The sequence below is a fragment of the Vicugna pacos genome, chromosome 32 (assembly GCF_048564905.1).
Source record: "Vicugna pacos chromosome 32, VicPac4, whole genome shotgun sequence".
Lineage (NCBI taxonomy): Eukaryota > Metazoa > Chordata > Mammalia > Artiodactyla > Camelidae > Vicugna > Vicugna pacos.
Genome location: NC_133018.1, coordinates 2,724,825 through 2,749,119, shown reverse-complemented (window position 1 = coordinate 2,749,119; position 24,295 = coordinate 2,724,825). Strand labels below are relative to the sequence as shown.

At 56.9% G+C, this 24,295-nt stretch overlaps 2 protein-coding genes across 5 annotated transcripts; one reads left to right on the top strand and one right to left on the bottom strand.

The window, feature by feature from the left end:
* The first annotated feature begins 214 nt into the window (after positions 1-214).
* On the top strand, positions 215-2,428 carry DERL3 (derlin 3). Of its 3 annotated transcripts, none has more exons than XM_015247101.3 (7): positions 218-404; positions 522-584; positions 663-736; positions 830-923; positions 1,373-1,568; positions 2,007-2,097; positions 2,199-2,428. In XM_015247101.3, exons 1-7 carry the CDS (start codon positions 312-314, stop codon positions 2,278-2,280), a joined length of 693 nt encoding a protein of 230 aa, XP_015102587.2. In that variant the 5' UTR covers positions 218-311; the 3' UTR covers positions 2,281-2,428. The 3 variants fall into 3 exon arrangements, with proteins under 3 accessions (XP_031530551.2, XP_015102587.2, XP_006213360.3); XM_006213298.4 differs by having other exon boundaries at positions 225-404; positions 519-584; XM_031674691.2 differs by lacking the exon at positions 663-736 and having other exon boundaries at positions 215-404; positions 519-584; positions 821-923; positions 2,007-2,428.
* A 2,004-nt stretch (positions 2,429-4,432) lies between these two features.
* Positions 4,433-23,701, bottom strand: SMARCB1 (SWI/SNF related BAF chromatin remodeling complex subunit B1). Of its 2 annotated transcripts, none has more exons than XM_072952844.1 (9): positions 23,423-23,701; positions 20,220-20,358; positions 18,482-18,611; positions 15,347-15,484; positions 13,674-13,801; positions 9,875-10,041; positions 9,075-9,265; positions 5,040-5,171; positions 4,433-4,778 (listed from the first exon to the last, which is right to left on the bottom strand). In XM_072952844.1, the coding sequence occupies exons 1-9, from the start codon at positions 23,513-23,515 to the stop codon at positions 4,739-4,741; spliced, it is 1,158 nt and encodes a 385-aa protein (XP_072808945.1). In that variant the 5' UTR covers positions 23,516-23,701; the 3' UTR covers positions 4,433-4,738. The 2 variants fall into 2 exon arrangements, with proteins under 2 accessions (XP_072808945.1, XP_072808944.1); XM_072952843.1 differs by having other exon boundaries at positions 20,247-20,358; positions 23,423-23,688.
* Positions 23,702-24,295: the final 594 nt, after the last annotated feature.

The window sequence follows — 24,295 nt, the reverse complement described above, 5'->3', positions numbered from 1 at the left end:
TCCTCCCCTGGCTCGCCGCGAAGCGTCTAGTTCCTCATTTGGCCATATGTTCTCCCGCGTGGCTTCCGCGGGCACCACAACAAACGCCACGTGCTCGACCATGGGGCCTGCTCATTGGCCCCGAGTCTCGACCCGCCCACGCCCCCGGCTCCCTGCTTCCTCCTCCTATTGGCTATCTGCCCCAAGACCCCGCCCTCAAGCCCTGGCGCGCTGCACCTCCGACGCGGATTAGCTGAAGGCGGGAAGGCGGGGCTTAGAGGCGGGTTAAAGAGAGGGCGGGCTATCTGGACACGCGTGCTTCACAAGGTTCAATGGCTTGGCGGGGGCTGGCGACCGAGTTCCTGCAGGTGCCAGCGGTGACGCGGACCTACACCGCGGCCTGCGTCCTCACCACCGCCGCCGTGGTGAGTGGACCCGACGGGTGGGGCGTCGCCAGGATTACAGCCCCGGGGGTTGCAGTGGTCTTGGTTGGACCCGCCCCCCGGGGGCCAGCCCCTGACGCGCCCCTGGTTCCGCAGCAGCTGGAGCTCCTCAGCCCCTTCCAACTCTACTTCAACCCGCACCTCGTGTTCCGGAAGTTCCAGGTGAGGCCACCCTACCCCTTGCACCTGCCTGCCCCGCCCTCCCTGCCCGCCCCGCGCATGACCGCCCTCCCCTCGCAGGTTTGGAGGCTCGTTACCAACTTCCTGTTCTTCGGGCCCCTGGGATTCAGCTTCTTCTTCAACTTGCTCTTCGTGTATCCTGTGCGGGCCAGGCCGGGGTGGGGAGGCGGCGGGGAGCCGGGAAACTGAGGCCCCGCCCGGTGGCACTTCCTATACAGACGCTGCAGGTTCCGCTACTGCCGCATGCTGGAGGAGGGCTCCTTCCGCGGCCGCACGGCCGACTTCGTCTTCATGTTTCTCTTCGGGGGCGTCCTTATGACCGTATCCTTCTCGGTCTCTGGAACCTCTGGGCCCGGCCGGTGCTGGCTCTGGGGCCCCTCCTTGAGCGCCGGCCCGAGACGGAGTCCTTCCCTCCAGCTTAGGATGTACTGAGCGTGCAGCGCGTGCTCAGCTCTAGATGCCAGGGATAGATCTCCAGTGCTGTACACAACACACCGCAGGGTGGTGCACAGAAGAGAGGGCGACAGGCCTGGGGGCCGAGCCCAGAGAGCCAGTAGCCAGGAGGAGCTGGGGTAGGGACGGGCAGTGGCGCGGGGCTGGGGTGAGGTGGAGAGGCAGGGCAGATCAGGTGGTGCCTGGAGGCCACAATGTGGCCTTGGACTGGGAAGGGCACACTCGGGCCATAGGGGAAGGGAAACCAGCAGGAGGGTTCCGGGGTTTAGAAGTCCCAGGGGCCCTGGGCAGGGCCTGAGGCCTTGACTCTGGCCCAGCTGCTGGGGCTCCTGGGCAGCCTCTTCTTCCTGGGCCAGGCCCTCACGGCCATGCTGGTGTACGTGTGGAGCCGCCGCAGCCCCCGGGTGAGGGTCAACTTCTTCGGCCTCCTCACCTTCCAGGCACCATTCCTGCCTTGGGCGCTCATTGGCTTCTCAATGCTGCTGGGCAACTCCATCCTTGTGGACCTGCTGGGTGAGCCTGCTGTCCACCCTGCCCTCCTCTGGCAGGCTGTCTGGGATCTGAGGGCCTGCTCAGCCAGAGCCCTCCCTCCACTGGCACTGGACCTCTCATCTGTGTCCCCACCCCGTCTCCCCACCCTCATGGCTCCTGTTCTTCCAGCCCCTGGAACTTCCAGCTGGCCTGTACTGTAGGTTTCACTTCTTGAGGCCTGACCTGCTGATGCTTCTGTAGGTCCTGACCTAGGTGGGGACAGGTGGGTCAGGGTTCCTGCTTTGAGGCTCCCACTCCTCCGATTTTTCAGGCCCTCCCCGCCCCTGGTCCTGCCCACTTTCGGGCCAGTCCTGGTCCCACCCTGGGCTGGCCATCTGTGCAGGACATTGGGCACTATGGAGTCCTAGAGCAGGTTCTGGACTGTGGAGGGTGGCCTTGGCAGCTGGTGGCTCTCCGCAGGGATCGCTGTGGGCCACATCTACTACTTCCTGGAGGATGTCTTCCCCAACCAGCCAGGAGGCAAGAGGCTGCTGCTGACCCCCGGCTTCCTGTGAGTGCTGGGATGACGCCCTCCCTGCCTGGCCTCAGGTGGCTCCCCCACCTCATGGGGCACCCTGCTGGCTGCAGCTCAGCTTGGGTCCCTCCCGACAGGAAGCTGCTACTGGACACCCCAGAGGAGGACCCCAATTACCTGCCCCTCCCGGAGGAGCAGCCACAACCCCCGCAGCAGTGACCCCTCCCAGGGCCAGGGCCAGCCCCGGGGACCTATTTTCCCAGCCTTGGGCTGGCCTGCACCCCCTGACCCCAGCTTGCAGCACAGCTACCTGTCATGGAGGCTGGGCCCATACCCAGGTCCCCCCGAATAAATACACTGACCTGCAGCCTCTTTGCCCATAGCACTGGCTCTCCTGCCTCGGCCGGCCACACCCTTCCACACAGGGCAGGTGCTGCTGGCCTCGACCCAGGGCCACCAAGCCTGGCTTGCCCTCTCAGAACAAGTGCAAGGGGCAGGATGAGTGGCCCAAAGGGTCAAGAACCTGCCCAAGGTTGTCCAGCAGAGCTTTGAGCTCACAGGTGGCCGAGCCGGGGTTCTCTTCCCCACCCTGCTGCTGCCTCAGTGGAGCCCTGGGCAATCCCACCCACTCTGGCCACTGCTCCCTGCCAGCCAGTGAGGGGCATCATTGGTGGCGGAGCCAGGACTGGGCTGTCTGGTCATGCCGTCTGCGGGGCTCCTGCCTGTGGTTCCCGCAGGCTGACGCCTCCCTGGGCCCCTCCTGCCCTTCCAGCAGCCCACAGGTGGCCCTCTGCCTCATCTGCCTGCCAAGCAGCTAAAGGACTGGGCCGAGGACCCAGGGGCCAGGTCAAAAGAGGGCCAGACCCTTTCTATGACCCCAAAGCCTTAAGTTCCACCTCAGCAGAATCCTCGGCAAATTCTGCCCCTGCCGGTTTTGGCTGCAGACCCAGAGCCTCATCAGGCCTGCAGCTCACTTTTCTCTGTAAAGTGGGCATCAGATGACCAGTCTGCGAGCTGGTTTATTCCTGGGTCGGCAGCAGCGCGAGGGCTCCTCCAGCGCTGGGTGTCACATTCACAGGTGACACAAATATTCACTGCGGAGTCAGACCTTAACTTCATGGGGAAACCTCTGCAGCAGCAGGTCCACAGCGGGGCAGGCTGGCGGCGTGTGAAGGCCCCACTCCAGGCCGCTCCCAGGCAGGTGGCCAGCCGGCCCAGTGGGGTTGAGGCAGGCAGGGGTCACCACACCCCACCAGCTGTGAGGCTTGGGCTGTCCTGCTTATAGACCAAACACCTCACCTCAGCAGCGGAGCCCACTGGTCTCCAAGGCCAGCTGGGCTTGGACTCTTCCTCTTTGTTCAAGGCCTTCCAGTGGAGCCCAGCTGTCCCCTTGCTGGGGCTCCAGCAAGTTCCACTCCTGGATGGAGGGCAGTGGCTGGAGTACAAACTCCTTGGGAGCTGTCATGTCTCAGGATGTGCTCACGAGAACCCCCAGCCAAGAGGGCCAGGCCCGTATCACCCCACATCCTACAAATGAGAACCCTCAGCACTCTGCTCCTGCCTGACGTGGGCCTTGGGCTGGGCTCTGGGTGCCATGGGGCCCCTGCCATGTCCTGACCCTCAGCCCTGCCAGCACCGAAGGCGGGCCAGCCTGGTGCAGGGTCTTCAGTTAGACAGCAGCTGTGCCCAGTTCACCAGGTGGTGCCTGGCCCAGTGAGGAGGCCCACCCACATGTCGCCCTGGCATGTCCCATGTCCCATGTAGAGAGGGACCTTTCCATGTTACAGAAGAGGATGCAGAGCTGGGAGGAGGGTCAGCCCATCACCCTCTAAGCTGGCGTCAGGCTTGGCTTGCTGCTCCAGGCTCTCTGTCACTCCTCACAGCCGGCTGGGAGGGAGGAACTGGCCCGGCCGTGGCATCAACCGGGGGTGGAGATGGGCCCAGTGTTTCACACATGCGGCTGGGGGCATGGTGAGAGTGGTACACACCTGTTAGACCTGGAAGAGCTGGGCACAGGCCCTCGATCCCTGCACAGAACAGGGCCTCTGCAAGGCCTAGGGAAGCAATGCTCCCAGCTAGCAGCGGCCTGGCCAGCTGCACACAGCAGAGCCCCGGGCCCTTGGGAAAACCTGTGGCTGCTCCAAGAGGTGGGACAAGGCTGTGGGTGACAAGCAGGCAGCCCTGCCCTCTGACAGCAAGGAATTGCCCAGCACGGGTGGGTGGGAAGCTGGCATGGAGGAGGAAGACCTGCTCTGACTCAGGATGTGCAATGGAGGAGGGCAAGGGGCCTGCCCGCCAGCCGTGGCCACATGCCCAGCCACCTGCCTCGTGCCCTCCCCACTTCTTACTTTCATGCCACCACTTCAAGAAATGGAACAGGACCTGTCACCTTTTATTTAAAAAGTGTTGCTCGCCCTGCCTGGGGCTCCTGTACAAAAACAAAACATAACCCAAATGAGGCCTCTTCCTGACCAGAGATGGACGGTGGGGACTGGGGCTCAGCAAACGGAATGTGTACCCGGGGAAAGGCAACCCGGGGGAGGGCGGCCCAGAGGCTCCTGCCCCGTGCTCCTCAGGACAGCCAGGCTGCCCTCCTCCTTGTCCCCTCCTCCAGAAGATGGAGGAGAGTCGGTCCAATCTTCCAGATGCTCCGTGGGAGCCAAACGCCACCAGGTGGTTACCAGGCCGGGGCAGTGTTGGCCAGACGCCTCATCCGCCTGCAGGAGGAGAAAGGTGGTGACCCAAGGCGGCTGCCCTTCACCCAGGGTGCCGTGGGCAGAGACAGGACGTGGCTGTGGGACCCCAGCCCTCCCTCAGCCTGGACCTAGAAGCTGCTCTCTGTCCTGCCCACCCCTCCCAGGGTCCTGACACCTGGGTTGGGCTGTGGTCAGATCCTGACCCCATGGCTGAAACTTGCTCCCCGCAGGGCTAGTTGGGGACTCATCACCCAGGGACCTGCCAGGAGAGGCAGGGGGCACCTTGTGTTCCTGTCCTGGTCTCGGATCTTCTTCTCCATCTCGGCGTCCGTCAGGGTCTCCAGCAGTGGGCACCACTGGTCAGCATCACCTGTGTTCCGGATGGCAATCTCCACCGTGGGCAGGGGGTTCTCACTGTGGAAGACGGGAGGGAGGAGGTGCTGGTTCACAGGGTAGCAGTGGAGGGGGCTCCAGAAACCACTGTCCACCCTGCCCGCCAATGGATGGGACGCTGGAGCCTAGTCTCTGCCCATCTCCTCAGAGCAGCCTCTGACAGGGCAGCAGGGATGCTCCAGTCACCAGAATCTCACAGCAGAGCCACCTGGACCTCCCCTCCCTGGCAACAGTGCTGCCCCCATGACCCCGTGGGCGCCTCTTCAAAGCAGATGGTCAACTTGCTGCCACCACAGCATCTCCAGTTCTGCAGACTGGGGAGGGGTCCATGGAGCGGTGTTATGGGGGTGGCCATTATCACTGGACCCTCTGGCTAAGCGGCCTTAGCGGTGGTGGGGTCAGCCTCCAAGAAGGTTAAGAAGGCTAGGGGATGCCTGGCCGAGCTGCTGCCTCTGGATCCAGCCAGGCAGGGGGGCCTCAGCACATGGCCCAAATCTGGACCTCTCCCACCTGCAGCCGCCACACTGGCCTCCTGGGCCCTCAACTCTCCCCTCCGGCCAGGCCACCTGTCCTGTGCCCAAGGCTCGGCCCCCAGAAGGCCCCTCAGGAATCGGCCCCCTGAAACCCTGCAGAGGCAGCTCTGAGGGAGGGCAGGTGGGGCCCAAGGAGGCATAAGACACCTGGTTCTGACCCCTCATCTGGCAAATGGGGACAATGTCACTGCTGTAAGGAAATTCAGAGAATCACTAAATATCCAACGTACATCCATGAGTTGGGGGGCCAGGGGCCCTCCAATAGCCTCCCCAAGACGGTGCCCAAGGTTGTGGGAGCGTCCATCCAGGCCTGACTGCAGAGCCCCGCTCCCCACGACACGGGCAGTGCACACGCGGCACCCAGGGCCCAGGCCCATCCCGGCCTCCCTCGTGCTGCTTCTCTGCCCAGAATCTTGGAGGCCACGAGCACAGGGAGCACAGCCCGGGGCGGCCCCTACTCCCTTGCAGAAGCGGGGTTCACCTCTTGCTGCCGCAGCTTGGCCTGTAGGGTCCACGCCCACAAGGCCCAGAGCCCGGGCTTGTGCGGGTGACTCAGAGGCCAGTGGCTGGGCCCCGGCCGCCCCTCCTCTGCTGCTCCCGGCAGCCGCTCTCCCCAGCCAGGCGCGGGCTGGAGATCCAGAAACCACGGAGGCCAGACCCAAACATCGTTCCTCACCTCGAGGGCTCCCAGCCGCCTTCCTCGTGCGGGCAGACAGGAAAGTCGCCAAGCCCACGCCGACGAGAACAAAACATGTTTTCCTCTTAACTTCAACAAGGCCTGGCGTGCAGGTCCTGTAGGCCCCTGTGTTTACCTCCCCGGGGCTCTGGGAAAATTCCACCCAGCGGGTCTGTTCTAAAATAAGAACGGCTCGAGCCAAGCATGGAAGGTCGAGCCTGGCCCCACGTGTGTGTGTGGGGGGACACTCAGGCGGAGAGCCGCCCTGCCGACCACCCTCCCAGGGGATGCTGCTTCCCTGGCCTCGAGGCCACTTGAGACCCCGACACTCCTACCACGCGCAGCGTCCAGGCAGGAGAGGCCCTCCGTGGCTGAGGAGGCAGAGGGACCAGGAGGTTCCACTTGGGTGTGACCCCACTCGGTCTGACGGCCAGCTGAGAAGCACGTTGTCGGTGAGGTCAGAGACGGTGGGGGGAGGTGACCTGCTCCCCAACCAGGTGGAGGGGGACAAAACTCGATGTCACCCCTCGACGTCACCCTCCTGTTAACCATCCAGTCACTTTCAACAAGGGGCCAAGCCCACCCAATGGGAAGAACAGTCTTTCCAACAAACGGTGCTGGGACAGGACCCAGGAGCAGCCGCGCTGTCCCAGGCACACACCAAAGGCACGAGCAACAAAAGAAGACAAAGATAAATGGACTTCATCAAAATTTAAAGCTTTTGTGCTTCCAAGGACATTGTCACCAAGGTGAAACACAACCCAGGAAGGGGAGGAAACATATGCACACCATGTACGTGACACGGGCCCCGTATCTAGGACACATAACGAACTCTCACAGCTCAAGAATAAAATAACAACCCAATTATAACACAAAGGACTCAAACAGCCTTTTTTGCAAAGAAGATACACACATGGCCAGTAGCACATGAAACGATGTTCAACATCATTAGCCATCCGGGAAATGCAAATCAAAGCCACCTGAGATGCCCCTCCACCCCGGCCAGGGTGGCGACCAGTAACCAAGGCTGGCGAGGATGCAGAGAAAATGGAACCTCCCTCTGCTGGCGGGAACGTAAAATGGCACAGCTGCTTTGAGACAACGGTCCAGCGGTTCCTCAAAGTGCTACAGAGTTAGCAAGTGACCTGGCAAGTCCACTCCCAGCTGCACACCCAGGAGAACAGAAAACAGGTGTTCCAGAAAAACCTCTATATGGCTGTTCACAGCAGCACTACTCTTAACAGCCCAGAAGCTCAAACAACCCAAATGGCCATCAACTGATGATTGGATAAATAAAACATGGTCCATCTATGCCATGGGATATTACTGAGCCATGAAAAGGAATGAAATTCTGACACAGGCACCACGTGGATGAACCCCGAAAACATGCTAAGCCAGCCACGGAGAACCGTAAGTTATATGATGCTGTTAAGTATCCAGAGCAGGCAGATCTACAGAGAGGGAGATTAGAGGTTGCCCAGGACAACACAACTCTGCGAACCCACAGAAAATCACTGAGTCGCACGCTCTAGACGTGAACGGTATGCTATGTGAATTCTACCTCAGCGAAGCTCTTACAGAAACAAACCAGCCAGCCCTGCCCCCGGACGACGGAGCCTGACCTCACACTCCCCATCCTGCCCTCGCCAGCTCTCCGAGCACCTGGCCCCGGCACACACAGGCCCACGAGCCACGCGGGCTTGGGAAACACAGCGGTCCTCCTGAGGCCAAAGGAGGTACGTGGATGCCTCCAGACCCCTAGGCAGGCCATGCCCTCCCACCTGGCTGGCTGGGCTACTGAGGAAGGACATGCTCCCCCTGGTCCCCGGGGAGTGTCCCTGCTGTCAATCCCGAGGATTTGAAACCTGCACATTCAGCACGAGTCATCCCCCTGCACGACTGGAACTGGTTAACTGGCTGCTGAGATGAGAGAGGGCCGGTCTATGTCCTGACCTGCCGCCCCAGGGCCCCGCCCTGATTGGAGTTGCATGTCTCTCTGCCAACGGTCCGGAGCCTGACCAGGGCTCCTCTGGGTGGGCAGCTGTCCCCAGGAGTCAGAGCAGGAGGGAAACTGCCTCGTGTGAGGGCACCCTCCGCGTCCCAGTCAGACATGAGTTCTAACTCAGTCGGCATCTGGGGATGAGGTACTTGAGGTTGACGTCACTTCCAGGACCTCAGGGTCAACTCTGGAAAGCGAGGCCACCCCAGGCTGGTCCCAGGCTCATTGGCCTCGGCCTGCGGGTAGTGAGTGGACACACACTGCGGCACCACGAGCAGGCCTCCCACGGATGTGGGGAGCATGCCAGCCACCCCCTCCACCAGTGCCGAGGCCTCCTCCCTGGGCCTGGATGCCCATCTGTGGACCAGGACCCCGAGTCAGCAGGGCTGCTAGAGGGTCACAGGAGGTGACGGATGTGCCGTCTCAGCCGGGACGCTGGGGCCCCGTGCCCTGGGGTGTCTGGTCATTCCTCTTCTCTTGCTCAGAGTCACAGGAAGCCTCAAGACAGTAGTCTCCTGGGATTTCTGGGAGAACAGCTGAGACACAACCAGACTCACGCGCTCCTTGAGGGGCGGACTCTGAGTAATGACCTCCACATGTGGATGACAGTTCATGAGCAGAGAAAACACTAACACTCTGCCCTGGTGCAGAGGTGCTTGGCGCCGCCCCTGCCGGCACACCAGAGGGACGCAGGAGGAACTTGCCCAAGGTCCCACCTGAAGGCGTAGGTCTTCTGATGCCAGCTCAGCTGCCCCCGGATGCTGTACGCAATGGTGGTGACGAACTCCCCGCCCAGCCCCAGCTCCGAGCACAGCTTCAGGGCAAACTTCTCCGGTGAGTTCTCCTTCTCCGACATGTCCCACTCAAACTGGTCCACCAGCGAGATGTTTCCCACATGGATGTTCAGCTGGGCCAGGAACAGGGACACGAGTTAAGAGCCTGGGCCATGAGGAGGTGGTCTGGCTGCTCCGGAGCCAACAGGTTGGGCTGGCCCTTGTGCCTCTGGCTGCAGCTCCCCACCCACAAAATGAGGCTGAGCCCACAAACCTCCTGGGCAGCCACGAGGGTCTCTGGCTCATGGCCTAGCACAGTCACCCTCTGGGAAGGTCACCACCTGAGTCCCACCTGCCCCTATTCCCACCGCCTCTTCCCCTGTGACACAGCACCTTCCCCCAGGGCCCTGGCAGGTGAATGAGACAGCATGGGGCATGCAGGGCACAGCCTGCCCACGGGAAGAGTGAGGAGTGAGCCTATCCTATAGTCAGCTGGCTTCTTCTCTTCTGCACCACCTGGGCTCCGTTCCGCGCTTGGCAACGCCACGGCAGCACCCCCAGAAAGCGCCCAGGACATGATACTCAGAGAAGTCAGCCCACACCCCTCCCCAGAGAGCCACATGTGCCTGAAAGAGAGCTCTCCAGAAGCCCAGTCCCACAGCACGGATCCCAGACAGGCCTGTTGAGTTCTCCACATGCCTTCAGCGTCCCATGACCCCTCCCCAGGCTGAGGAACCACCCACCTTGATAATGACACGCTGGTCTGACTGGTCCTCCAAGATGCTGTCCGTGGGGTAGGACTCAATCTGCTGTCTGATGGCAGAAGCGATGGCTGGGACGAAAGTCAATGGGTTCAGATCCAGGTCGTCGCAGAGAATTTCTGAAAACATCTCAGGGGTCATCAGCTTCTCTGAAATCAGGAGAGAGACAGGGACTGCCAAAGGACTGCAGGGTCCAACCTCACCGAGCTCGACCCTGACTCAGCAACCCCTTCCTCCTCTGCCAAACCTCCTGGACAAAGCTAAGGAAGTAGACGAGGATGATGGGTCCTCCCAGACAGGGTCAGGATGGGAAGCACTGGACAGGCACCCCCTTTAGGCCCCCATTCCATACACACCTCCTCCCCCCACCCTGGGGGATGGCCAAGACCCTAAGTGTGCCCTCATCCCAGGCTCCCCGGCTCCTAGGCTTAGACAGCATAGCTCCAAAAGATCTAACCAGAGACATCCAGGGAGAGGGAAACAGACTTCAGAGCTGATGTCCGTGTCCTCCCCTCTTCCGCCCCAGGCAACCAGGGAAGCCCACATGAAGACACAGGGAAGGGGGTAGAGGGAATAGCTCAGTGGTAGAGCACATGCTTAGCACGCATGAGGTTCTGGGTTCAATTCCCAGTGCCTCCATTCAAAACAAACAAACAAAAAAGACACAGGGAGGTGGCCTCAGAAGGAACCAACACAGCTAACACCTCACTCTCAAGACTTTCAGCCTCCAGAAGTGGGAGGAAATAAAATCTGTTCCTCAGCCCGAGCCTGTGGTGCTGTCACACAGCCTGAACTAACACAGGTTCCTCCCAGACAAGCCTCTCTGAGACCAGCGTCACATGGGAGGATGGAGCAGGTGCAGGTGCCAAGTCCATCCACCACTACCGCACCAGCAGAGAAATCCCTCAGAGATGACATTAGGGTGCTTGTGGTCTTTTATGGACCTTTGCTCAGTTTCTGACTCTGCACTCAACAAGGTGATAGCGTGGAGGTGTGTGTGGATCCCAGATCCTGGAAGTGTCAACCAGGCATGAGCTTCACGGGGACCATCTGCAGCCGGCCAGACTGCAGCAAGGTCCTGTGCGATTGGATGTTTTCTCCCACCTGCCCGTTTCTCCCAACCCAAACCTCAAAGACCATGTGCTGCTCTGGGATGAGCCACAAAGAGAAAGCCAAGAATGAATCCTCTTGTGGGCACACAGCACAATTCTGTCATCAAGAACCAGGTCTGCCGCTATTTCCTCACTAGCCCAGAAGGGCTAGGGACCAGCCCTCCTAACAGCACCACTGGGCCAGACCCAACGCCCAGCCGGCCCACGATCAGTAACGCACACAGCCAGCGAGTGTTGTTTATTCTGGAGATGCAGCAGGAAGCTGAGGTGCTCAGGCCCAGCAGCCTATGAGTATATTGTGCAGAGTCTGTTTAAAATTAGCCTTTTTAGTTTGTGACAGCTGTAGATTCACATGCTGGCTTTTTTTTAACTGAAGTATAGTCAGTTATGATGTGTCAATTTCTGGTGTATAACACAATGTCCCAGTCATGCGTATATGTGTGTGTGTGTGTGTATATGTATATATATATATATATATAAATTCATTTTCATATTTTTTCATTAAAGGTTATTGCAAGATACTATATTCAGTTTCCTGTGCTATACAGAAGAAATGTGCTTTATCTATTTTTATATATAGTGGTTAACATTTGCAAATCTCAAACTCTTAGCATATGCTGTCTTGATCATCGCAGCTATACACCAAGCCCTGAGACTGGGAAGGCATTCCTCCCGCCTCCTTTGTCAGAATTGTTGTAGCTGCTCTAGTTCCCTAGCCTTTCCACGTAAGTCTTAGAGTAATTCTTGTCTACATCTACAAAGAGTCTTGCTGGGCTTTGCATAGAAACTGCATTAAACTTGCATATCAATCAGGGAAAGCCAACACCATGGCTCCACAAACAGGGTTGTCTGTCCACTTTTTAGATCTTCTTTAATTACCTCCATCAGCACTTTGTAGTCTTCAGCATACAGATCCTACACATCTGAAAGGTTTACACCTAAATACTCCTCTTTTTAATGGAGTGATTGTAAATAGTAATGTCTTTTCACATTGGACACTTGAGTATCCACATGCTCACCGACAGTATACAGTACTTAGAAATACAATTGATTTTTGCATGTTTATCTTGTGTCTTATGACCTTGCTGGACTCAGCTGTTAGTTCTAGTACATTTTTTTGGAGTAGAGCTCCTGGGATTGTCTATGTAGACAATCAGGCCATCTACAAACAGGGACAGTTTTATTTCTCTCTTTCTGATCTGTATTTCTTTTATGTCATTTTATTGCCTCATTACACTGGCTAGTACTTCCAGCACCATGCTGAGTAAGAGTGGTGAGAGCAGACTTCCTTGCCTTGCCCTGATCGTGGGGAAAAAGAGTTCAGTCTTTCCCAACTAAATACAATGTTAGCTAAAGGATTTTGTGTAGAGGCTCTTTACCAAGTTGAAGAAGTTTCCCTCTACTCCCAATTTTCTGAGTTTTTATTAAGAATGAATGTTGAATTTTGTTAAATACTTTTTCTGCATCAACTGGTACGATCGTGTGATTTTCCTTCTTTAATTTGTTAACATGGGTCACATGGACTGATTTTCAAATACTGAACCAGCCTTGCATTCCTGGAACAATTCTTGGGCCATGATGTGTGATTCTTTTTATATTTTGCTGAATTCTATCTGCTAATATTTTGTGAAGAATTTATATATCCATAATTATTGTCTGTAGTCTACTTTTTTTGTGCTTTAATTTTGGTATCAAGGTCATACTAGCTTTATAAAATGAATTGGGAAGTGTTCCCTCTTCTTTTCTTGTCAGACATTGTATAGAATTGGTGTTAATTCTTCTTTAAATGTTTCATACAGAGAAACTATCAGGGACTGGAGATTTCTTTCCTGGAAAGTTTTAAATTACTACTCCTACTTCCTTAGTAGCTGTAGGGACGTTAAAATTACCTATTCCACATTGGGTGAGTTGTTGTAGCTTGTGTTTTGCAAGGAACTGGTCCAAGATGTCCTGGTTAAGGACACAGGGCAGGTCACTCATGCTGCTCTACCTGTGCCCCCTCACCTCTAATCCCTCCGAAACGAGGGCTCTCATGCCCCGTTAGGTTATCCCGAAACTTATACTAGTACATTGGGTAACAGTGGTTAAGATTCTGGTGATTCTAAATTTTCATTCATTTAAAAATGATATTTGCTATGTTTTTCCCTGAATATAAATAATATACTTGTTGTAAAAAGCCTGAAAGATTCAGGGGAAAAAAAAAACAGAAGAGAATAAACCCAGGTGTAATCACCCAACCCAGAAGCAGACAAGGACTCTACGCTCGGGTGGGGTCCAATGGCAGTTTTCTCACCTGCATTTGTAGAGTCTGGACTTCGGGAGGGGGAAGAGTGGGCATCTGATCCAGACTCAGAGGATGAGAAGAGGGAGGGCAGGGGTGGATGGGGCTGAGGAATGGCCAGGTGGCTGACTCCACTGGAGCCACAGCAAGGTCACGATTGAACACTGTGGACCAGCGGCCTGCAGGCCGGGCCCAAGCCACCACATTCACTGTGGGAGGAAGGAACCCAAGGCCCATGTGCCCAGCCCACAGGAAACAGGCAGAAGAAGGATCTGAACCCAGGGTCCACACCCTCTGAAACCACACCTCAATGCTCTGAATGTGGCGTTCCGAGCCCAGGACCCCCGACATCTGCACGATAAGACGGCTGGTCCCGGCCACCACATACCGTTCATGTTCCAGGTAAAGGCATCCCGCAGCTTCTGCCCATCGATCTCCATGTCCAGCCGGATGGGGACCAGCACCTCGGGCTGGGATGCGTTCTCGTGGATCACCGCGGGGTCGTGGTCATCGAAGCTAGAGGGAGGTGGCGGCATGTCAGCACGGGGGCCCGGGTCCCCGCGCCCAGGACCCTACTCTCTGCACCGCTGGCCTCCACAACCTGACAGAGAGGAAGCCCACTCTTCACGGGCCCTGTCCATGCTGGGCTGAGTTGGCAGAGACAGAGCCAACGGGAGTCCTGTGGCCACAGGGGCAGAGCACCAGGCTCACAGACACGCGGGGAGGGGGAGCTGCTGACTTTGGCAGCAGGATAAGACAGAGATGTTCTCTTAAGGAAGGGAGGTCTAAGCCCCAGAGCAGGCAAGACTTTCCCAAAAGCAGTGGGAAACTCCTTTCCTTTTGGAGGTGTCCCCAAAAGAGGAAGGACGTGAGCAAAAGCCAAGGGTGGGAGGGTCGAGAAGGTGCTGAGGGAACAGCCAGGCCAGTGAAGGCAGGGTGCAGACTGGGCGGGGCAACGGGTGGGGGGGCGCTGGGGAGCTACAGGCATCAAAGTGGCCCAGCTCTTGTCTCCAGCCTCGGCCCTGAGGAGCCCCAGGAGGGCTGTTAGCCAAGCAGCTCCTCGCTCACACGTGCAGTTTAGGAAGAGAGGAAAGAGGCGGGGTGGGGGCGCCATGGGAAACCCAAGGGCGTCTGTGGAAGATAGCGGGCTGCAAGCTGCTCTCAGAGAGCATGGGGCACAGAGGACAAACCAATAAACAAACGAGGAAAACACAGCCCATGGCAGACACGCGCCTGATGGGGAGCTGGCCAAGGGCGGCTGGATTCTGGGGACTTGGAAGGCTGAGCAAGGAGACGTTTGCTGAAACTGGCTTTGTGGTGTGAGAAGGAAGGGCTCAGGGACTCTAGCCTAGGTCCCAGGATGGAGAAGCCTGCGGGCAGCATGTGCCAGAGGGGGGGACACATTCAGGGAGAGCTTGCAAAATGCCCCCCGAGGATATCTACATCCTAAGTCTTGGAACCTGTGCCTGTGACTTTACAGAGCTAAAAAAAACAAGGAGAAAGCTTTACAGATGTGATTAAGTAAAGAATCTTGAGAGATTATCCAAGTGGCCCCTAAATTACATCACAAGTGTCCTTATAAGAAAGGGAAGGGGACTTCATACACGCCGAGGAGCCCATGTGACCACAGAGGCAGAGATTACAGCGATGTAGCCACAAGCCAAGGGGTGCGGCAGCGCTGGGAGTTGGAAGAGCCCCCAGAGGGAGCAGGGCCAGGCCAACACCTTGACTCGGGCCCAGGGAAACTCCTGGTCCCCGGAACTGGGAGAGAATACACCCGTGTTATTTCAGGCCACACAGTTTGTGGTGTTCTGTTTCAGCAGCCGCAGGTAACTAACACAGGAGTCAGGGGACGGCGTAAGAAAGGTGCGAGGACTGCACCCAGGAACTTGACCCGAGGAGCTGGGGAGCAAGAGCCCGGGGCCAGAGGGGGCGAGGCCGGGGCTGGACCACGTCGGAGGCCAGGGAGACCAGCTTCGAGAAGGAGCAGCGTTTCAGGAACACAAGGTAGAAGCAGTGTTCTTCTGGGGAGCAGGAGACCAAAGGCGGAGGCACACTCACCAGAGAGGGAAGGTTCTCTTCTTGTCCCGGCCCATGCGGTTCCTGTTGATGGTCGTGGAGCAGGGCACGGCGTCCAGGTGGTGGGAGCTGTTGGGCAGGGTGGGCACCCACTGGCTGTTCCTCTTGGCTTTCTGTTCCCTGCGAGACACGGGAAATCCCTCTGCTCAGGCCAGGAGCCCAAAACTGCCCACGAGGTCCCGAGTCGAGGTCAGTGGACACCCACTGTGCTCCTGCTGGGACCTCTGTGATCCCAGACTCTGCAGGCGGCTAGTCCCTCAGCTCCCACTGGCAACCGCTCAGAGGCATCCAGGTTAGGGGAAGGTGCTGGGGGCCCCATGCATGGCCGAGCAGACCCCAGCCCACTGCAGGGGCCAGAAGCAACATCCTACATGCTAGGAATGGGCTCCAGGCAATACCGTCCCTTCCACAAGGAAGGGGTACAGGGGCGCTTCCCAGAGGAGCAGCCCTGGAGTGGAGCCTTAAGCACTGAGTCAGAGTTCACTGGGGGGATGGACAGAAGGAGGGCATTTTGGGAGGCAAACAGATGGCAGCAGGGAGGAGGAGCAGGTTGTGGGCTCGGCAAGGGCTGGGGCTGGAGACACAGAGAGGGTCTCAATTACAGGGGCTGGCTGCTCAGCGAGGAACTGGCTGCACTCAGCCGCTGGGTGGGAGTCCCTGGGGGTCTGAGGCAGGGAGGGACTCCGTTAGCGTTATCTCACACGGACGGTCCAGCCTGAGACAGATGAAGCCACGCTGTGGCCTCTGGGCCTTCAGACCGGTACAGGTGAACAGATGTAATGGTACATACTGTCTAGAAAACAACGTTCAAAGTAATTTAAGGAACCCCCATCAGTGACTGTGCGTAACTCACCTGTCTATCCCAAACCCCTGCACTTTATCTCCAGGGAACCAGACCATTGCCTGGTTTCCTGCTGCTCAGATGGTGCCCTCCCAGGAGGGGCAGCGGACACGGCTGGCAACCCCCTCCCTCCCCACGGGGTGGTGGAGGGCAGAGGCAGCAGCCATGGCTTCTGTTATAAACCTGGGGCCACTCACACCAGACGCTGAGGTCCAGGAGCACCCCTGAGGGTGGGGGCTGGGAGGGATTGGGGGCACCAAATTTGCCCAGGACCCCCCTCACATTCCCCACACTCAGGTCTGGCTCTGACCTCATGACCTGCTTCCACCTTACACCGGAGACCTGGGAAAACGGGGAACATGGAGAGAATTTAGGTGAGAAGTTGGGGCTACAAGATGGGGTCCCTGCCACAGATGATCTGGCCGGTGGTTTCTAATCCTGGCCCACAGGCTCACTTCGAAAAACGTGAGTGGAAGGTTCCCGAGCCCCACCCAGGTCACGTGATTCCTGTCTCGGGGGAGGGCCTGGAATGTGGATTTTTTACAACTTCCACGGGCGATGCTGGTGCAGAGGGGCCTGTGTCTGGGCACCTTCGATGCAGACCACCCTCCCTTTTCTGACAGCTCTCCTCCTAGCACTCGCACTGCGGCTTTCACCAGAATCTGGCCTTATTTCTGGAACAGGCTCTCATTTCCAGGCCTCAGCGGCCCCGCCAGCCCCTCCAGCCAGGGGGTCTCAGGTGGACAACGCTGGTCATCTCACAGGCACAGTGAGGGCGACTACACGGCCATGCACAGAATCCGAGGATCTGAGTCATGTAATTCAACATTCCTGCCACCACAAGGGGATCTGTCCAGGAGCCCCCACGGGGGCATCCAGCCTCTGCCCGACCTGTCCACTGACCGGACAGGAGGTGCCAGCCCTCCTGGGGGGCTTGCTGGGCAGGTGCTTCCTGAGGGTGGAGCCCAGGGAAACGGCTTTCCTTGAACCCCTCCCACCCCCGACCCTGTGGTTCTCACCTCCAGGAACAGGATTCTCCTCCTTCAGCTCTCCCTCATGCGACAGAAAGTACTGACCACCCCATAAAAGATGCCCGGCTGATGTGTGATGTGAGAATTCAAAGTCCCATCCATGTGAACATAATTTCCTTCTGCGCCTTCTCTAGGAAAGTCTAGCTATTACCGTGTCCTTCCCACAGCCCTTGAGGAAAAAGGAATCCACAGAGCACACATCTAGAACAGCGGCCAGGCTGGATGCATGCCACCTTTTTGGGGGGTTTCGGTGGTGTCATAAAAACAATCCAGCAGTAAAATTGAGAGACGATCTGGAAAATGACTTTGCATAACCACGTCACTTGAAACAATCCCCGGCCTGAGTGCTCCCTGGGGTCTTGTGCATATGAACGTGTTTTCTTGAGGGCTGAACTCGGAATGCAGGTATTCTGCAAGTCTCACTCGTGTGAACCATGTTTCGGGTCACTGCGGTCTACTTACCTATGACACATCATCACGTCCCGGTCTACTCGGGTGTCTGCACCTTCCCTCTCCTGGCCTCTCTCTGAGGCGGGGCACTCGGGGCTCCCTACCTCCCACCAGAACTCACACGCCACCGAGAGCATCTCTGCAGAGGTGATGGGTTTTGTTGCTGCTGCTGTTCTTTTAAATTGTTTCCCCGGAACCAGTTTCCAGGGGTGAAATTAATGGGCCAGAGAATGAAAGAAAAACTTGAGGTCACAACAGGAGCCCCACGCTGTGTGGGTGTGCCTCCTCTACTGTGCCCCCCCCCAGTTCTTTATGTTGCTACTTCTTTTTTTACTTTGCAGTTTTCAAGTTACACACAAGAACAAATGTCCCCTATGTTTGTCTACTCCTGACTTCAGTGTGGGCTACCCTTCACTTATTTACCTACTGGGCTATCCATTTTCTTATAAATCAGAATGAGCAAGCTCTTCCTAAAACGTAGCAGCTTCCCCATTACTTGCCTACTTAACTGCCGCTGTGAAAACATCCAAATCTACTGTTTGTTTCTTTACTGAGTTTATCTAGGCCACTAATTTTTCTGACAGATTAGTCCCACTTTCAAAGCATTCCTAATGATTCTCCGGAATGCAAGACCTGGCTCGTGTTTCTCAGAAATTCCAAAGACGTAGAAAAAACTTGGAAACCCAGCTAAGATGATTTGTAAGCACAGTGGGAAAAGTGTTAAAAGGCACGCTGGTTCCAGAATATGAGGAAGACACCCGTGGGTGTCGCGAGTGGCCTGCCCGGGTGCAGTACCTGAGGTAGGTGGGGGGCTCTGTGCTGATGGACACCGCCTTGTACTTTTCATCATTCCCATCCAGAATCTCTTCCACCTCGGAGGCTTTTAGCAGAGTCACACTGGTGGCCAGGGTCGTGTATCCATGATCTACAACCAGAGACACAGCTGCGGTCACCCTGTGAGCAGGCAGCGGGCCACAGCAGCTAGGAGACGCAGCACACCGAGGTCCTCACATGCGGGAGGTGGGAAAAGCGGGTGTCAACCTGACTACTGCCGAATGCTGGCCTCTTCCAAAAGGGCAATCTGGACCAAGTGCTTTCTTTGGAGGTTCTACCGGGTTAGCACCCCCTTGGGATGAACAGGGACCAACGAGTCCCAGGAGCACGAGCTCCAGGCAGAGGAAGAGCAAGGGGCAGCGGCAGCAGCCACAGCGTAGCTCAGCGAGCAGAGCTCTCGGGGAAAGGAAGGCTCCAGAGCGCTGCCACCAGTGGGAAGAGGTCTGACACCGCCGCAGTCCACAACACGAAGCGAGGTGGAGATGGAATGAAAGATGAGAAATAATTTTCTTTTAAAACAAGAGCCCAGAGAGTGGAAAAGAGCTGCTTCACACGAACAAGAATTCCTGGCTCAGCACCAGTCAACGCGAGCTGTCTGGGGAGCGGGGCGAGTTCTAGGCAACTCAACCCCCGGCTCTCCTAAGGGACCCCGGCCGAGGGCCCAGAGCCGCCGCCTGGCTTCTCCTGGAGAAACAAATCGGTTACGGGGAAGGCGTCTCCCAAGCACGAGGCGGAAGAGGTGCCGACACCCTCTTCGGGGGAGGCTTGCGGAGGGAAAAGCAGGGCTAGGGCTCACTGCGTTAGCGACTGGGCTCCATGGGGGCGGGGGGAGGACAGATGGGGGCTTTTTAAAGCGAGAGAGTGAAATGTTACAAAAGCAGATAAAAAGCAGCTCCGGCTCCTGCATTAAAAGAACGCAACTTCGCGCACAGAGGACGAAACCACAGCAGCGCCCACAGACCACACACCCGGACTGGAGGGCTGCGAAGCACACGCGCACACAGGGACACAGGCACGCAACACAGGGACACAGGCGCGCGCACACAGGGACACAGGCGCACGTACGGAAGGGCACGGGCACACGCACGCACACAGGGCCCGGGCTGCTCTCTACCGAGCGCCCCCGCCAGGTGGGAAGCAGCTTCGCTACCCGCCAAGCGCAGCATCAGAGCCCAAAGCCCTGGGGCGCCTTGGTGTCAGCAGAGCATCCTCGCCGCCCTCGGGTGGCAGCGCCCCAGCAGGCCCAGACACCCAGCAGACATGCACACGAGCGCGAGCGGACCGGCGGCCAAAATGACGTGCTACGCGATGGACGTGCTCCGAGAAGCGAAGCGGTGAAAGCCCGGAGGGGAGCGGGGACTGAGGCCGCCCCCCACCACTGGGCTGCATGGAGGGTGACTGTGGGACACGCCCACGGCAGATGGCAGAGCATCACAGCATTCCTAAAACGTTTTGAGACCAAAGTGTCTTCACGGCACCCACTTGGCCCCGGCCCCACCCCTCACGCCCACTGGCTCCGCTGAGAACACCTGAGCACCACCACCTGTTCTCCGCGGCGACCCCGCCCTGGATGCTACCGCCAAGCCACACTAACTAAGGTAGGGGCTGCAGTGAAGACACACTGGAGTGAAAACGTTTTATCTTCATGACATAAGCGAGTGGTTTTGAAACAGGTTTACAAACCCTCGTGAAGACGCACCCTTAGTGTTAGGTTTTGTTTTTTTACCATGTGACGATGCAACTATTTTCTTCCTCTCTTCCACAGTGGCTAGTCGCCTCCAGAGCGAGGGGTATCTCTTGTACAGAGAACCTCGGAACATACGGAGGTAGTTTCCCACCTATGAGTAAAGCAAGAAGGCTCATTATGAGGGACGCATCTTCACCAGGCAGGGGAGCGCAGAGGCCCTGCTGGATGAGAGACAAACAGACCTCGGGTTGGCCCCCAGGCACTGGGCTTTGAGCAGCAATAAAAACACCATGTGCTGACATCCAAGGTTCAGCGACAGTGAGCATCTGGCCCCCATCCGCCCCTCTGGCCAGGGTGGTAACGTCTGTATCCTGATGACAGGATCAAGTTCACAAAGACCTGAACAGACACTCAGGAGGCCGTCTCCAGAGCTCACCAAGAAGCACGTGGCGATTCTGATTTTGGACAAAAGTCTCTGGCACTTTCCAGAAATGCAAGGCCTCTCCGACTTTCTTTTATCTTCAGGCTTGACTTTGATATTTTTACGATGTAATAAAGACCAAAAAGGTCTTTTAATCTTAGACAAATGCAGGATAATTTCCCCCATGGCCCCTGCTGCTTTGTTTAGTAACAAAACTCAAACCAGAAATACCAAAGGAATTTTCCAAAGAGTTTAAAAAGCACTTATCAGCAATCACTAGCTTGCTATATAAATCACTACTGCTCCAAATGTTAGCTTCAGTTTGCCTGTTCCAAATACTCAAAGTGAAGCATGACATGCCTGATGAAAAGAAATCCAGTCCTAAAGTTTTTATAAAGACACTCTCACTCTTTCAATGACCTTTTCAGAAACGACCATTTGAGGCACATGGCAGGGGACAGCCAGTGCACTGGGTGCTGGCTCCACCTGTAACCGGGAACCACTTCCCTTTCCTGGGTCTCCCTACTCATCCATCAAATGCTCAACTGTGAAGTTCACCTGAGGAAGGAACACTTCTACTATTTCCCCACTTTCCTACCTCAGGATAGTATATTCATTTTTTAAAAGTTCTCCCTTTTTCAGGAATCAAAGATTCGCATGATGGACAATCAGGGCACCGAGCAGCACAACAGAAGGCAGTCATAGCGTCATTCGTGCTCCATACTGTAGGCACAGCCCCACGTGCGGTATTTGGCCTGAGTGTTACCACCAAAGGGTAAGCATGAGCAGCACTGCTCACAGCACCACTGCGCATGTTTTCCTAAGCCCCTCTCAGCTGAGTCCATCTGCCTGAAGATGGCGGGAGGACAGTGACACGCTCACTGCAACTTTGGATTTCCTCCTAAGGCCGCTGCACCAAAGTGATGTGGGGCTGCTGAGGGTGCTGCTGTGGCTGGTGCTGAATATGGTGCCTGTTTGCCAAGGGGAAGGGGGCTGTGGGCCACCTACCCAATGTTGTGGGGGGAGCTGCTGGGTATCGGTAGGCAGCACTCCGATCCTGAACCCTCCCCAGACCTCCCAAGGTCTGACAATCGATAAGCTAGGCCCCAGAAAGCAAATGGCCTCTCCCTTTTCCCACCTGGTCTGTATAAACTGCATCTCAGGACAAATGTTCTCACTCAACAGGGCTTAACGAAAAGACTGCCGTGAGCTTTCTAGAATCTAAAACATGCTATGGGGAAGAGCTTAGAGACCATACAGTCTGAGCATCTCCTTAGACACAGGACAAAAGCGACATGGAGGCAGAGCTGGAATCAAGCCTCCTGCCTTCTGCTCCGTCTCAATTTGCTCCACCTTATAAACGCAAGCCAGACTTTCAAAAGGACCACTGACTCAGAGTCAAGGCCAAACTGACTGCTCTTCCTGCATTTTTAAACAACCTGACCATCATCACATATTGAAACTCCTCCCTGCCTTTGTACCCTGCATCTCAGCAAGTAGCTGCCAGCAGGTAAGGACCATTCTGAGCTCTGGCAGACGGACGGGCACTGGCTCCTCTTCCCAGCACAGCTAGCTTCAAAGTGTAGCATTTTTGTGATGAAGTGAAAAATGTACTGCAGCCTGCCTCTTGTGTTTTATAAAAATTGGTGGAAAAAGAAAACATTCAAGTTCTGATGCTCTTGATAACACTGGTCTCATAACTCAGTACAACTCAGACAAGCCAAGAATCACAGTGTGTCCTGAGAGCCTCAGTGTGACTCTCATGAGATTTAATTTAGTCCCACTATGTTCAGTTGTGAAGGAAAAAAAACCAAACACTGGTGAGGGGAATGTAATGTCTCATACTGAAAACTGCCACAAGGAGAGGCAACTGTTGGCATTTGTAATTACTTTAACTCTCCAAGATTTGCACTTACCTCGTTACAGGAGGGAGACATTACTGCTGGGTACTTGCACATCTCAACACTGTATCTATCCATAATTTAAAAACATATGTGTGTGTGTACATCCATACACTATCTGGGGACTGACACAAAGGACTAGTTTGAGGCAATCTGGAAAAACTTTTTATACTTGGTACAAACTACCACTGAAGTTGTAGGGTTTTCCTAAAGTTAGTCTTCTAGCTGATTCAACGAAGTGCTGTCACTTTCAGTTAAGAATTAAAGATTTTTAGGATCTTTCCCCTGTACTAACTCAGAGTCCGTCCAAGATATCCAAGTGTCAACTGCTTCCGAACTGCAGATAGATTTAGCTCAGGGACTGGGGCCCTGGCCATGAAAAAGCAAGCATCCTCCTCCCAACCTATTTCCTCACTGGTAATCAAAGGTCTAAACACCCCCTCAGCCCACCTCAAAGTCAACGAACAGTATGGGGGTGAGCCCTCCCTAAGCCCGGAGTTCTGACCCTGCGATTTCAGGATCCCAGCTGCAGCAATGGGGGAGTGGTGCACGAGAGGGGTCCAACATCCCCCAGTACGTGTCTCAGGGAAAAACCGAACACCCCGTTTCTTTTGGTCCGGCTGGCATTGTGGAACTCAGCGCGAAACCAGGGGCGCGTCCGGGGCCCCGAGAAACTGCTGGGTAAATCCGGGTGGCCGGGGCGGGGCGGGGCCTGCCCGACCACGCCCAAACCAGACCACGCCTACCAGCCCCGCCCCACCGGCCGCGCACGCGCGCGCACGCCCGCCGCTATGAATGGAGGCGCGCGTTCTCGGCGCGCAGACCCGCCCGAGGCTCCCGCGGGTACCCGGCCGAGGCCGGCGCCCGGAGGACGAAGACGTGCCGGGCGCTACCTCAGAGCCAATCATGTAGAACTCGCCGTCGTCCTCCAGCTGGAACTTGACGGGCTTCTGCCCGAAAGTCTTGCTCAGCGCCATCATCATCATTGCGGCGGCGGAAGCGGGCGGCCACGGCCGGGCTGCGAGGGTCAGGAAAGCTGAGGCGGGGTCGGGGCGCGCCGAGCCCAGGGGAGCCGAAGCCGGAGGCGAGGGTGGGCCAGGCCAGGTGCTCGCGCCGCCGCTGGGCTCCTCCGCCGCCGCAGCAGACGACGACCAGGCCTCCCTCAGTGCGCAGGCGCTAGCGTTGACGCTGACGCGCGCGCCGCCGCCAAACAAAAGGTCGGGGCGCGCCCCCGCGCGCCCCTTAAAGGAGCCTCGACCCGTTTCTCTTCCTCCCAGGCCCCCTCCCAAGTGGAGGTTCCGGGGAAAACTTCTCACGGACAGAAATAGCACGGAGGCCCTGACTCAGGCAGTGGCTTTCCCGGCCTCACAGCTGGGACTGGAACTTGGCCCAGTGGAGGAGGAACGAAGCAAGGCCTGAAGGCAGAGAGGAGGCCTAAAGTGCTGGTGCCTCAGTTTCCCCACCCAGAGAACGCGGGGCAGCTGCAGGAACAGATATCCAGTTCCAGGCCACAGCTGTTTCTGCGGCTGGAAAGGGCAGAATGACAACACTGGGAGGGAGCTGGCGGGGACGGCTGCTCTGGGCTTGGCAAGATTCCGAGGCCCAGGTGGTGTTCGCACTGGCTGGCCCATCATGATGGAGGGAGTCTGCTTCTCTTCCTTAACTCCCAGTTCACTGACACCAGACAGTCCTGCCCTGGGGCACTTACAGCCGGAATGGGGCCTGACACCCAGGAAGGCAACAAAGCCATGTAACCGGTTGAAGAA

Bases quoted from the DNA above. Each gene is read 5' to 3' on its own strand.
- DERL3 (XM_031674691.2), top strand. From the start codon at position 312: ATGGCTTGGCGGGGGCTGGCGACCGAGTTCCTGCAGGTGCCAGCGGTG. The intron at 405-518 runs GTGAGTGGACCC...CTGGTTCCGCAG, and splicing joins TCCTCACCACCGCCGCCGTG to CAGCTGGAGCTCCTCAGCCC. The intron at 585-820 runs GTGAGGCCACCC...CTTCCTATACAG, and splicing joins TCGTGTTCCGGAAGTTCCAG to ACGCTGCAGGTTCCGCTACT.
- SMARCB1 (XM_072952844.1), bottom strand. From the start codon at position 23,515: ATGATGATGATGGCGCTGAGCAAGACTTTCGGGCAGAAGCCCGTCAAG. The intron at 15,485-18,481 runs GTACTGCACCCG...CGTGTCTCGCAG, and splicing joins GAGCCCCCCACCTACCTCAG to GGAACAGAAAGCCAAGAGGA. The intron at 4,779-5,039 runs GTGCCCCCTGCC...CTCCTCCTGCAG, and splicing joins GACCAGGACAGGAACACAAG to GCGGATGAGGCGTCTGGCCA.